Raw genomic sequence first — 15,172 nt, 5'->3', positions numbered from 1 at the left:
TCCCGTGGGACGTCATGACTAAATGAGAACATCCACTCCATCTTCTGGAAGTCATAGAAAGCTCATACCGTCGCACACAAATAATGATGGAAACAGAACATATGCTGTCTAAATATCAAGGAATATGTCATGGCTGCAGCTTATCCACTACAATTTTTAATGTTTACGATGGCGATATAGTTAGAGAACGGCAACTCAGAGAAAGGCCATTAATTAAAATCAGCGAAACAGAGCATTTAAATAAAATGCTATTTGCAACACATCAAGTCATTATTCAGAGCGCTAAGGATGGCACTCAGAGATCTGTGATTTAACTGCAGCAGATCAGCTCAGAATATAACAAAAAAAGATCTCTGCACAAAAGAGGACGAAAATGGCATTTGGAGGTAAATATCCGGTCCGAACAAGAAATATTTCGAGGTAATAGGCCTACTGAGTAAACGTCTCGCTTCCAACTCCTTGGCAGTGACATAACTTATGACATCTATCATGATAACGATCATCAATTGAGTACCAGGTTATAAGTGGAATAATCTAAAAAGATTTATCTAGGTAAACGATGAAAGAAAGAAGAACGAAATTTTATCAATCGATAGCTATGGCTGCTTTGTTCAGGGACATGGGTGACAAATTCTAAATATCTTAGTAAGGTACAGAGATCAGAAGTGTGATTCCTGGGATCCGTGCAAGGCTCCGAAAGACTGAACAGATTTAAAAATTACGATATTTAGAGATAACTGAACTTTTTAAAATAGAAAGAGAAGGATGAATGCTGATAAAAATGTCATCATATAAATCTAACAGCAGAAGAAAAATTGGAATACCAGTGCTTCCAATAACTTCCTCTGTAATCAAAACCAGAAAATAGCTTACTTCTTGAATAAGAAGATGAGGAAGAACAAATATAATTGCAGTGGACCTAAAACACTAATGATAACTATGAGTGTTGTACTTAAAAATCTAAAATATGAAGTATTTACTATTTATGGTGAGGTTCGAAAATCGATGGCAAGTTAGTGTAATATGCAGTGTGTCCCACATGTGTTACGACTAACTTCGAGGGGTTGTAGCCTGTCTCGGGGAGTAAATTGAGGACTGGAATCCGTGTTCGAACACGTCGTCCAATGACACTGCAGAGCATCGAAGTTGCGGGCTCTGGCGCCTGCCACTAGCCTACCCCTTCAGCAGCAACCGTGACTTTGTAAGCTGACGGTCCGCAATGTTGTGAGCGCTTGCCACGATCGCCAATGGCGAAGACCGACATAGATGCAGCCTAGGCAAGCCTGGTCTCCTTTGAATGCGAGCTCTATTGCCTCGGTGGATGATCGTTTTAGTCACGGGTTTCCACACTCCGTCTTCAGGCCACGAGTGGCCTACCGGCGCCATCCGACCGCCGTGTCATCCTCAGGGAAGGATGCGGATAGGAGGGGCGTGGGGTCAGCAAATACCTCTCCCGGTCGTAGATGGTATTCTTGACCGAAGCCGCTACTATTCGGTCGAGTAGCTCCTCAATTGGCATCACGAGACTGAGTGCAACCCGAAAAATGGCAACAGCGCATGGCGGCTGGATGGTCACCCATCCAAGCGCCGGCCACGCCCATTAGCGCTTAACTTCGGTGATCTCACGGGAACCGGTGTATCCACTGCGGCAAAACCGTTGCCTCACAGGTTTCCAGCTGCAGTTTATTTTTCTCCTGGAACCCTCTAAAATCTCCAGTGTTTTTCGGTATCCAGTAGAAAAATAAACTGCATCCGGCAACCCGTGTCCAAACCCGTCATCCAACGAGGCAACAGAGAATATCATTCAATAGACCAGGCCTGTCTACGCATCAGCTGGCTTCATCTCCTCCACTGGAAATCGTAGCAATCAGTCGCGATCACTGAATAACAAAAAACATTGCGAGACGTTCCGACTACCGTTCGTCAGCGTGCGACGCCACGTTTGCTGCCGGACGGGTGTCCTAGTGACACGCGCCGTCGCCTGTTAACTTCGCTCTGTGGCGCCGTTCTATGACGTTTCTGGTCACGGTTTCCTATCCTCGATTTGTTCCGCAAGGCACGCTCTATAGGCCCTCGAAGTTTGTCGCAACATTTCTGGGACACCATGTACTACCTTAGCCTAAAACTGTAGACTAATCTATGCAGCCACCGGCAATGTTTGCTAGGCTTTTTTGAAGTGCAGTCCTTGCATACTCACACTTCGTGTATCGAAGAACAAGACGTTGGCGATGTAAAGCGGCAGTGAGGTGAGCAGCAGGTAGAACGTCCAGTCGAAGGTGATCATGAGCGACACGAGCGCCCACAGAGCTGGTGACGTCAGAATGCTCTTCCAGGGCACTGGCAGGTTCTTCTGCACAACCAGCCACAAGAAAACGATATTCAGTCCTCGAGGCGATATTCCACTTCCGAAATCAAGGAGCATTTGCGAACAGAATGGAGAGGAGCAGGCAGTGCGCATTATCTACTCAAATTGAGTCACCACCTCAGCAATAATTTGCTTAGCTAAAATATGATGCAGTTAATATTAAAGCAAGTGAATATTTCTGATAAGTTTAAATTGGGTGTTAGACCGGTGTTCTAATACGGGTTTCTTTCGTGCAATAATGCGCTACCAATTGCACTAACCTTCTATATTTTATGTTAACATATGTCTCATTTCCGAAAAAAAAAAACTTTCTTGTTATTGTCTGTCTGCATTTCATATACTCTTGTTCAAATGGCTCTGAGCACTATGGGACTTAACAGCTATGGTCATCAGTCCCCTACAACTTAGAACTACTTAAACCTAACTAACCTAAGGACATCACACAACACCCAGTCATCACGAGGTAGAGAAAATCCCTGAACCCGCCGGGAATCGAACCCGGGAACCCGGGCGTGGGAAGCGAGAACGCTACCGCACGACCACGAGTAGCGGACTATCCTCTTGTCCGCCCCCTGGTAGCTGAGTGGTGGATGTTATACCTGACGGCCCGGGTTCGATTCCCGGCTGGGTCGGAGATTTTCTCATCTCAGGGACTGGGTATTGTGTTGTCCTTATCATCGTCATTTCATCCCCATCGACGTGCAAGTCGCGAAGTGGCGCCAACTCAAACGACTTGCACCAGGCGAACGGTCTACCCGACGGGAGGCCCTAGCCACACGGCATTTCCATTTCCATATCCTCTTTCCCTCTGCCGTGGTCAGCCGTTCTGCTGCCCTAATATCAAAACTTCTCCGCCACTTTTGTCTTTCCTGATCTAACTCCATCCGCAACAGCAGACTATATTCAAGTAGATTCCATTACCCCTCTTTTACATTTATTTAAACTCTTTTTTTGCTCTTTTGAAGACCCTCTTCAATTTGCCTTCCAAGTCCTTTGCTGTTTCAGCTAACCTACGAGTTTTTATTTCTTTTCTCTGAATTTTATCTTCTTTTCTAATCTCTCTTTATTTTCCATTATTGTTTACATTTAGACTGTACAGGCTTCATCCTGTCTCATCCCAACCTCTACTATTGCCTCCCTTTCATGCCCTACGGCTATTATTAATCCTATCATGCATATATGCTTGTAAGTACATTCTTTTACTTCTGACTACTCTGTAAAAAACAAACAAATGCTTTTCTTACAAACTGCCCTGTTATTATCATTTACTGTTCCAGATCATGTGTTGCTGTGACTCAGTCTGTTTAAATCGAAAATAAATATGAATGGGATTGTATATACATATATCCTTATCTCCTTCTCCCCCTGTCTCTGTCCATCTCTTTTCCTCCTCTCTTTATCTCCTCTTCTTCCTCCCCCCTTTCTGTCTATCACGTCCTCCTCCTCTCTCTCTGACAATCTTCTCCATCTCCTCCCGCCTCCTCTCTCTTTCCAAAATCTCCTGCCCCACTCTTCATATCCTCCTGCCCTCTCTCCCCTCCTTTCCGCTTTCTATGCCCATTTCCTCCCACACCTTTGTCCATCTCCTCTTCCACCCATTCTCTGACCTTGAGACTTTATTACTGTTGTCGCAATTTCATATATATAGGGTAAAAACGTGCAAAAATTTAACAGGATATAGAGTATGCTCCACTGAACAATTTGAGAAAGAGAACCTGGGGTCGGAGAGCCAGCTTAAAGAGATAATAAGTATAAAATCACATTACTGTGTACTTTCTTATTTACGCTTATTAACTGCAAATACCATCCTTGACACAATGAACGTACGTTTTGTACGGAATCTTACAAAATGCGCTGAAACTGACGGACATCAACCTCAATGCAAGTATGACACCTGTGAACAATATTCTGACGCACCCTGAGAAATTTCCCTTTGTGTTTCGAATCGCATCACAGGTGCTACAATTCTGGCAACTAATTCCATCTCCGTATCCACTGGGGTCTCTTCTCCGGAAATAATTAAGGGGATTCAGGTCGGGTGACCTCTCAAGACATGGAACAGATCCTCCCATTCCAATCCAGCGACCAAGAAATACTGCTCCATCGTACTGTACTGTATGTCTCTGAATAACACTGAGTTATGAATGGGTCTGTCGTTGATTCATAGCATGGTCTATCATGAGACAATGTAAATACGATTCAACACAGCCACCATATCGACAAGTAAAGAAAACAAAACCTGCTTCATAACTGCCTGGTAATCAGGCCCGTTCTCCTTGTATCCTTGCAGGAAATAAACAACGTACATGTAAACAAACAGCACAGTACGTGTAAACTTGTACGCATCTTAATCGTAAGTACGATGGAGAACAGTAAGGCTAGAAAAAGCATTAGACAAGTTTACTTCCGTATCTCCTTAAGCTGTCTTCTCCGACCCCAGGTTCCCTATCTCAAATTGTTCAGTGGCGCATTCTCTACGTCCTATAACATTTTTGCGCGCTCTTACCGAAGCACCCAAAATATTACATACACAGGGTGCTAAAAAAAAGAAGTATCGAATATTCTGAGAGACGGCAGTACTCATCGAAACGAGAAAAATGAGTCTCATAAACATGGGTCCGGAAACGCATACTTTCCGAGGTAAACATGTGTTTATAGGAAGGGTGGCGAGACGCTTGGTTGCGGATATTGGCACAATCGTTGCACTGGCGCTCCGTCAAATGTGTCGGCAGGGTATTACGAGAGTCACTCTAAAAGAAATGCGCACTTTTTTTTTAAATCCATCTTTTATTCTACATGTTTGAAAGTTTCACAGTGTGTAGATACAGCCTTTAGGAAAAATATTTTTATTTGTCCACATAATTTTCATCCCTCTCAAGTGCCTCACGCCATCTTGCAACCAGCGACTGTATACCCGCACGGTAAAAAATTTTATAGGTTAATTCGCATGATGCTACTCCATTGATGGCCCCTCACCTCTGGTGAAAAATGATGGAGCCATGTTTCATCACCTGTCACAATTCTTCCAACGAATTCATCTGCACCATTCTCGTACTGTTCCAAAAGTTCGCTGCATACCGTTGTTCTTGTTTCTTTGTGAGCCACTGTCAACATCCTGGGAAACCACCTGGCACAAATCTTTTTTAACGCCAACACTTTCAGTATTCTGCAAACACTTCCTTCCCCCATTCCAACGTAGCGTGACAATTCGTTCACTGTGATGCGTCTGTCAGCAGTCACCAATTCGTTAACTCTCTGCACATTGTCTGGAGTGTGTGCAGTACGAGGCTTGCCGCTGCGAGGACAGTCCTCAATATTGCCGTGCCCGCTTTCATCACATAACCTGCTTGCCCACCGACTAACTGTACTGCGATCGACAGCAGCATCTCCATACACCTTTTTCAACCTCTTGTGGATGTTTCCCACTGTCTCGTTTTCACAGCACAGGAATTCTATGACAGCACGTTGCTTCTGACGAACGTCAAGTGTAGCAGCCATCTTGAAGACATGCTGTGACGGCGCCACTCACGGGAGAGGTTGAACTAAGTTTGAAAACAAGCAGGAAGGATGTACCTACACACTGTAAAACTTTCACACTTGCAGAATGAAAACTGTATTTTTACAAAAATAGTGTGCATTTCTTTTGGAGTGCCCCTCGTGTGATGTGTTACAGTACTCGACCTACCATTAGGTGGGCTGCAGGCAAGTGCGTGGTTCGGATGGTGTTGTAGGCTACGTAAGTTTTCGTCATGTTTGTGTGCCTTATTGTACAGTACTGTCAACACTGGGTACGCGCTGTTTCACCTCCTTCCAAACATGGAGTCACTTATGTGTTAACTGTTATTGCCCTGTTTGAACGTACAAATGGTGTAGTATATTTATATTTCCTCTCTCGACAAGTGAAATGGCGGATATGATATATTGCTATTGTTTAGCAATTGGACGTAGCCTGCAAGCCGGCGCCCTCTACGCTGAAAAATATCCAAAGCGCTGAGTGCCCTCTGATAAGCTATACGGCAGACTTTTCCAGTATCCGAGGGGCACAGATACCCTTGCATCTCGGAAGACTAACAGTGGTAGGCCCCGCACAGTCTGACATGGAGGAGTGTGTGCTACGTTTGGTGAAAGAAATCCCTGGGACCAGTGAACGACCATTGATAGCAGCAGAAGGTAGGTCTCATTCTTTTATCTAGGGGGTATTTCATGAACAGTTGCTGTATCCATACCATCTAAAGCGAGTTCAGGCCCTAACCCCACAGGATCATCAAGGCAGACGGTGGTTCTGTCAATGGCTGTTGCAGAAGTGTGTCGTAGATCCACAGTTCATATCGAAGATTTTATTTACTGATGATGCACGGTTCATATGAGATGGTTTTGTGTAAATCCCCATGCAATTCAGGAAAGAGGTCATCAACACCGATTCTCAATCAACGTATGGACAATCCTCTTGACTTTTGGTTATGGGGATACTTGAAGGAAATGGCGTAAATCACGCCAGTCAACGATGTGCGTGCACTACAGGGTCGCGTCTTCAATGCGTGCCAGCAGGAACAACAACAACCGGGTATATTCAAAGGGTGCATCATTCTTTATGCCGGAGGGCAGAGCGGTGCATTGTCATGAATGGACACCAGTTTGAATACCACCTGTGAACACGTGTTTATCGCAGAACGTATGCATTTCCGGGTCCTTTTTTACTGATCTCAGAAAGTATGCATTTTTGGAATGATAGCCTACGTCCGTCCGAATGTTCATTACATTACTGTGTAACGTTTGAAATAAATCTGTGAAGAATTTTTCAATATTTTGGTGAAGGCGTTTGTGTTTTATATATTACCTTTTAATCCTATATTGCATATATTTAAAAAATAGATATTTAAAAACTCGTGCTTGTCCGTATGTAACATTGCGTCAAAATTTCAAAGCATTCGGTGAAGAGCTTTCGGATATATACGATTCTGAACAAACGAACCCTTACGTTTTTATTTATATAGATTGAGGTTAAAATGTTGAGCGTGATATTTGGGGCATATGTTAATCTATATCCATAAAAAGAAATCAATTTGCATTTCTCCTCAGAGCTTTGTATACAACTGATAACAAGAGAGAAAATAGAGTCTGGGTCGCATTTTGCGTGATTTTATCAGCAACTCAGAAGGAATTTATTTGTGGTTCTCATAGGAAATCACCTGAAATGCACTTTCCTCGCTGGGCACAAATACATCTTCAAAAATGCGAAAAACTTAGGTAACAGTGTTTAGTCAGATACAGAGTCTAATAATTTTAAAGTTTTTTTTTTTTTTTTTTTTTTTTTTTTAAATATCATCATTGTATCGCTCTGCTGTTCAGAGAAAACAGTCTTTATTACACAACCAATTGTAGTCTGAAATCAAGGATTATCACTTTACATAAAACTGCGACACGTTTAACTAAGCTCTAGGTTCAATCGTAATCGTAGTCTTAGTAAGACTCGATATGTCCAAAAATTTGATCACATATTTCATTAGCCACCTTACCTAATCCATGTAGTGTGACCTACTGTAAACTGCACGGAAAGTAAAATACAATAGTATGGGTATTACGCCCGCACTAGAACCAGGACTTCCGTCTTTAATGAGAGATGGTTGACTGAGGTATGTAGTCATACTTCACGATTCCATTCAAAATTTGAGGGTTCAGTACGTCGCAGAAGTTCAGCATCACACTTGGTGGGAATAATCCTCGACAGAGTAGAAGATCGCTGTGCCGTAAGCTACAGAACAGATCTTTCATGCTGTAGCGATATGTACATTGCAACTATGTTTCCTGATAGTTTGAAAAATTGTATTCCTGTTTTGGAATCAAACACCTGCTCTACTCATGTCAGCTGAGTCTTATGGAAATTCTCGAATCTGATAACTCATCTGGTACACCGTCTCGCTTTCGTCCTAATCTTAACGAATCAACCTCCCAACAAATTTTGCCTATTCAGGCTCAATAATGTCTTCTCGAAGAACTTTCTGAGGTAATTCGTCACTTAGGAAGAAAGTGTTGACAGCAGAAAAGCGAGCAGGAAGAACAGTTTTTGGTGTTTACTCGCTATCTTGTAGGTAACTCTTCGGGGTGGTACTTCATCACAATATCTACATTCGCTAACGAAATTCTTCTTATATAATCCATCACAATTTGAGAAGAATAGTAATGTTCATACTTACAATATTAGAGGAAAAATGACCTTTATTGCCCATTACTAAATCTATCTATGGTTCAGAAAGAATTCAGTGTGAAGAAATAAAAATTTTTGATCATTTGCCCAGTAACATAAAGTACGTGACAGGTAGAAAAGCAATTTTTCAATCCAACCTAAAATAATGTCTTCTGGACAACGCCCTGTATTCCGCGGACGAATTTTTATTTTAAAACTGGTAGCCTGTGAAAAAAAAACTAATTTTTAAGCGTAGTTGCATGAGTGGGACATTTACTGTATGTTTAAATTAGTCAGGTAAACATATCCTGTAAACTGACTCATTCGACATCATTTCGATAAACGAATCATGCAAATGGTATATGAAACATGTAACTGACTAACTAACTGACATCGTTTAGGGAAATAGTTTTATTCTTTGATGAAACATTTCAGTTGACACTCTGGGAAGAGCTACCGATCAGTTTGGACGGGAGAAAACTGTTTGAGCTGTGAGGCGTTACCTTGGCACTCGACTTGATAGTAGCCTCGATGTAGCGACGCTCTGTTGGGTCTATGCGTGGGTGTTTCGCTGGCGTGTCGGTAATCATCAGGAACCATGGCAGGCACCAAAGCACACCGGCGCCGCCGATCACGTAGAAGGCCAGGGGCCACCCCCCCGCCGTCTCACACAAGGCGCCTGTCGAAGCCATCGACACCAACGGCCCAACGAACATACCTGCAACCGAATAAGTGGCACGGGTGTCATTTGTGTTCAGTGGATGATGAAGACATTTGTGGAAACTGTAAATACGTAGACAAATTCTTATACAGGACTTGTACCTAAATGAGATTTCCACTCTGCGGTGATGCTTACAGATATGAACACATTCAAATGAACGCATAGCTAACCGTTTCTATTGTATAGTGCACTAGTTCCTGTGCGATTAACTCGCAGTCTATCCTGATCAGTCACCTATAGGTAATACAATAATGGACAAATATGTAAATGGAAGTATTAATAATAAAAGATGATATGCTAATATTAATGCAAATCCCAAATAAAGCAATTGTTGACAGATGTGAAAACTACCGAACTATCAGTATAATAAGTCACAGCTGCCAAATACTAACACGAATTCTTTACAGACGAATGGAAAACCTGGTAGAAGATCAGTTTCGATTCCGTAGAAATGTTGGAACACGTGAGGCAATACTGACCTTACGACTTATCTTAGAAGAAAGATTCAGGAAAGGCAAACCTACGTTTCTAGCATTTGTAGACTTAGAGAAAGCTTTTGACAATGTTGACAGGGATTCTATCTTTCAAATTCTGAAGGTGGCAGGGATAAATTACAGGGAGCGAAAGGCTATATACAATTTGTACAGAAACCAAATGGCAGTTACAAGAGTCGAGGGGCATGAAAAGGAAGCAGTGGTTGGGAAGGGAGTAAGACAGGGTTGTAGCCTCTCCCCGATGTTATTCAATCTGTATATTAAGAAAGCAGTAAAGGAAACAAAAGAAAAATTCGGAGTAGGTATTAAAATCCATGGAGAAGGTTCGCCGATGACATTGTGATTCTATCAGAGACAGCAAAGGACCTGGAAGAGCAGTTGAACGGAATGGACAGTGTCTTGAAAGGAGGGTACGAGATCAACATCAACAAAAGCAAAACGAGGATAATGGAATGTAGTCGATTTAAGTCGGGTGATGCTGAGGGAATTAGATTAGGAAGTGAGACAGTGCTATTTGGGGAGCAAAGTAACTGATGATGGTCGAAGCAGAGAGGATATAAAACGTAAACTGGCAATGGCAAGGAAAGTGCTTCTGAAGAACAGAAATTTGTTAACATCGAGTATAGATTTAAATGTCAGGAAGTCGTTTCTGAAAGTAGTTTCTGAGAGTATTTGTATGGAGTGTAGCCATGTATGGAAGTGAAACGTGGACGATAAATAGTTTAGACAAGAAGAGAATAGAAGCTTTCGAAATGTGGTGCTACAGATGATTATATGGGTAGATCACACAACTAATGAGGAGGTATTGAATAGAATTGGGGAGAAAAGAAATTTGTGGCACAACTTGACTAGAAGAAGGGATCTGTTGGTAGGACATATTCTGAGGCATCAAGGGACCACCAATTTAGTATTGGAGGGCAGCTTGGAGGGAAAAAACCGTAGAGGGAGACCAAGAGATGAATACACTGAGCAGATTCAGAAGGATGTAGGTTGCAGTAGGTACTGGGAGATGAAGAAGCTTGCACAGCATAGAGTAGCACGGAAAGCTGTTTCAAACCAGTCTCTGGACTGAAAACCACGACAACAACAACAACAACAAAATTATTATTATTATTATTATTATTATTATTATTATTATTAGCGGCAGCGTTCAGACGTAAGGGGAGGAGGAGGAGATTAGTGTTTAACGTCCCGTCAGCAAAGAAGTAGTAAAGGAGTTTTGCTATTTGGGGAGCAAAATAACTGATAATGGTCGAAGTAGAGAGGATATAAAATGTAGACTGGCAATGGCAAGGAAAGCGTTTCTGAAGAAGAGAAATTTGTTAACATCGAGTATAGATTTAAGTGTCAGGAAGTCGTTTCTGAAAGTATTTGTATGGAGTGTAGCCATGTATGGATGTGAAACATGGACGATAAATAGTTTGGACAAGAAGAGAATAGACGGTTTCGAATTGTGGTGCTACAGAAGAATGCAGAAGATTAGATGGGTAGTCACATAACTAATGAGGAGGCATTGAATAGAACTGGGGAGGAGTTTGTGGCACAACTTGACAAGAAGAAGGGACCGGTTGGTAGGACATGTTCTGAGGTATCAAGGGATCACAAATTTAGCATTGGAGGGCAGCGTGGAGGGTAAAAATCGTAGAGGGAGACCAACGTGACAAAAGTCATGGGATACTTCCTAATACTATGTCGGATCTCTTTTTGTCGGGACAGTGCAGGAACTCGACGTAGTACGGTCACAACACGTCGTTGGAAGTCCCTGAAGAAATACTGAGCCATGTTGCCTCTACAGCAGTCCATTTATGCGAAACTGTTGCCTGTGCAGGGTTTTGTGTACGAACAAACCTTTCGATAACGTCCCATAAATGTTCGATGGCTTCGTGTCGCGCGATGTAAATGACCAGATCATTCGCCCGAATTGTCCAGAATGTTGTTAAAACCAGTCACGAACAATTAGACCCGGTGATATATTTGGGAACTAAAGACTCCAAGTAGCCAAGCATATCATTTACAGTCAATGATCTGTTCAGTTGGATTAGAGGACACCGTCGTTTCTGTGTAAACATAGTCTGCACCATTATGGAGCTATCACTAGCGTGCACATCGCCTCGTTGACAACTTGGCTCCATGGCTTCGTGGAGTCTCCGCCACTCTCGACCCCTTCCATCAGCTCTTACCAAGTGAAATCACGACTCATCTCACCAGGCGACGGTTTTCCAGTGGTCTAGGATCCAATCGATACAGTCAAGAGCCCAGGACAGGTGCTACAGGCGACGTCGTGATGTTAGCAAAGGCACTGGTGTGGTGTCACCGCCAGACACCACACTTGCTAGGTGGTAGCCTTTAAATCGACCGCGGTCCATTAGTATACGCCGGACCCGCGTGTCGCCACTGTCAGTGATTGCAGACCGAGCGCCACCACACGGCAGGTCTAGAGAGACTTACTAGCACTCGCCCCAGTTGTACAGCCGACTTAGCCAGAGATGGATCACTGACAACTACGCTCTCATTTGCCGAGGCGATAGTTAGCATAGCCTTCAGCTACGTCATTTGCTACGACCTAGCAAGGCGCCATAGCATTTGATATTGAGATTATAACAAGTACCGTCAAGAGCGATGTACACCAATTGTGGATTAAAGTTAAGTATTATATCAACTACGTACTTTATTTGCTACTATTAATTCCCTTAACTGTTCCAGACCTCACGCCAGTCAGCGTGTAATTAAACGCGTGCATTTCGGCCTCCTCTAGCAACACAGTGTTGGCTCTTCAGCCAACACTTCAATTGGCATAGATCATCTGCTGCCATAACCCATTAACGCCCAATTTCGCCGCGCTGTCATAACGGATACGTTCATCGTATGTCCCACCTCGATTTGCGCGTTATTCCTCTCAGTGTTCCTTGTCTGTTACCACTGGTAACTCTACGCAAACGCTGCTGCTGTCGATCGTTAAAAGAAGGCCGTCGGCCACTGCGTTTCCGTGGAGAGAGGTAATGCCTGAAGTTTTGTATTCTCAGCACACTCTTGAAACAGTGGATTCCCTAACGATTTCGGATATGGAATGTCCCATGCGTCTGTCTCCGACTATCATTTCACATTCAACGTCTGTCAATTCAACTCGTTTGGCCATATGCACTTCGAAAACCTTTTCAAAATCACCTGAGTGCAAATGACAGTCCCGCCAGTGCACTGCCCTTCTGTACCTTGTGTACACTACAGGGTGGTCCATTGATCGTGACCGTGCCAAATATCACGCGAAATAAGCGTCAAACGAAAAAACTACAAAGAACGAAACTTGTCTAGCTTGAAAGGGGAAACCAGATGGCGCTATGGTGGGCGCGCTAGATGGCGCCGCCAAAGGTCAAACAGATATCAACTACGTTGTTTTTAAAACAGGAACCCCCCATTTTTATTACATATTCGTGTAGTACGTAAAGAAATATGAATGTTTTAGTTGGACAACTTTTTTCGCTTTGTGATAGATGGCGCTGTAATAGTCACAAACATATGGCTCACAATTTTAGACGAACAGTTGGTAACAGGTAGGTTTTTTAAATTAAAATACAGAACGTAGGTACGATTGAACATTTCATTTCGGTTGTTCCAATGTGATACATGTTCCTTTGTGAACTTATAATTTTTGAGAACGCATGCTGTTACAGCGTGATTACCTGTAAATACCATATTAATGCAGTAAATGCTCAAAACGATGTCCGTCAACTTCAATGCATTTGGCAATACGTGTAACGACATTCCTCTCAACAGCGAATAGTTCGCCTTCCACAATGTTCGCACATGCAATGACAATGCGCTGACGCATGTTGTCAGGCGTTGTCGGTGGAACACGATAGCAAATATCCTTCAACTTTCCTCACAGAAAGAAATCCGGGGACGTCAGATCCGGTGAACGTGCGGGCTATGGTATGGTGCTTCGACGACCAATCCACCTGTCATGAAATACGCTTTTCAATACCACTTCAACCGCACGCGAGCTATGTGCCGGACATCCATCATGTTGGAAGTACATCGCCATTCTCTCATGCAGTGAAATATCTTGTAGTAACATCGGTAGAACATTACGTAGGAAATTAACATACATGCACCATTTAGATTGCCATCGATAAAATGGGGGCCAGTTATCCTTCCTCCCACAATGCCGCACCATACATTAACCTGCCAAGGTCGCTGGTGTTCCACTTGTCGCAGCCATCGTGGATTTTCCGTTGCCCAATAGTGCATATTATGCCGGTTTACGTTACCGCAGTTGGTGAATGACGCTTCGTCGCTAAATAAAATGCGTGCAAAAAATCTGACATCGTCCCGTAATTTCTCTTGTGCCCAGTGGCAGAACTGTACACGACATTCAAAGTTGTCGCCATGTAATTCCTGGTGCATAGAAATATGGTACGGATGCAATCGATGGTGATGTAGCATTCTCAACACCGACGATTTTGAGATTCCCGATTCTCGCGCAGTTTGTCTGCTACTAATGTGCGGATTAGCCGCGACAGTAGCTAAAACACCTACTTGGGCATCATCATTTGTTGCAGGTCGTGGTTGACGTTTCACATGTGGCTGAACACTTCTTGTTTCCTTAAATAACGTAACTATCCTGCGAACGGTCCGGACACTTGGATGATTCGTCCAGGATACCGAGCAGCATACATAGTACACGCCCGTTGGGCATTTTGATCACAATAGCTATACATCAACACGATATCGACCTTTTCCGCAATTGGTAAACGGTCCGTTGTAACACAGGTAATGTATCACGAAGCAAATACCGTCCGCACTGGCGGAATGTTACGTGATACCACGTACTTATACGTTTGTGACTATTACAACGCCATCTATCACAAAGCGAAAAAGTGGCCCAACTAAAACATTCATATTTCTTTACGTACTACACGAATATGTAATAAAAAATGGGGGTTCCTATTTTTAAAAAGGCAGTTGATATCTGTTTGACCTATAGCAGCGCCATCTAGCGGGCCAACCATAGCGCCATCTGGTTTCCCAATTCAAGCTTGACAAGTTTCGTTCTTTGTAGTTTTTTCATTTGACGCTTATCTTGTGAGATATTTGGCCCGATCACGATCAGTGGACCACCCTGTATACTACGGCCATCTGTATATGTGCATATCGCTTGTCACTTCAGTGTACTCTCATCGTAAAACATCGATTGCATTATGTACAATATGGATAACTGTAAAACATATGTAAACAGATATTGTCTTTCTCAGATTAATTTCATTTTTTACAATTTCTTTATTTTAAAAACTTCTTTGAAACCGAACTAAGCAGCCTTAATGTGAACATCGTTTACTTTTGACTACATGTGACTTTACCACAAAACCAATCTTAACAGTAATAATGTGATCATAGTTTACTTTTTGGCTACA

At 42.9% G+C, this 15,172-nt stretch overlaps 1 protein-coding gene across 2 annotated transcripts in view; it reads right to left on the bottom strand.

Moving 5' to 3' along the window:
- Positions 1 to 15,172, bottom strand: part of LOC124789642 (sialin-like) — a 135,249-nt gene that overhangs the window by 44,425 nt on the left and 75,652 nt on the right. For both annotated transcript variants that reach the window (XM_047257072.1, XM_047257073.1), the window contains exons 5-6: positions 9,053 to 9,267; positions 2,198 to 2,350 (exon numbers count right to left, since the gene is read on the bottom strand). In XM_047257072.1, coding sequence (XP_047113028.1) covers positions 2,198 to 2,350; positions 9,053 to 9,267 — 368 coding nt within the window. The remainder of the gene's footprint in view (positions 1 to 2,197; positions 2,351 to 9,052; positions 9,268 to 15,172) is intronic.

Source organism: Schistocerca piceifrons, chromosome 3 (assembly GCF_021461385.2).
Source record: "Schistocerca piceifrons isolate TAMUIC-IGC-003096 chromosome 3, iqSchPice1.1, whole genome shotgun sequence".
NCBI classification, from domain to species: domain Eukaryota; kingdom Metazoa; phylum Arthropoda; class Insecta; order Orthoptera; family Acrididae; genus Schistocerca; species Schistocerca piceifrons.
Note: the sequence above shows the minus strand (reverse complement) of the source record. Positions and strands in the feature narration are given on the sequence as shown.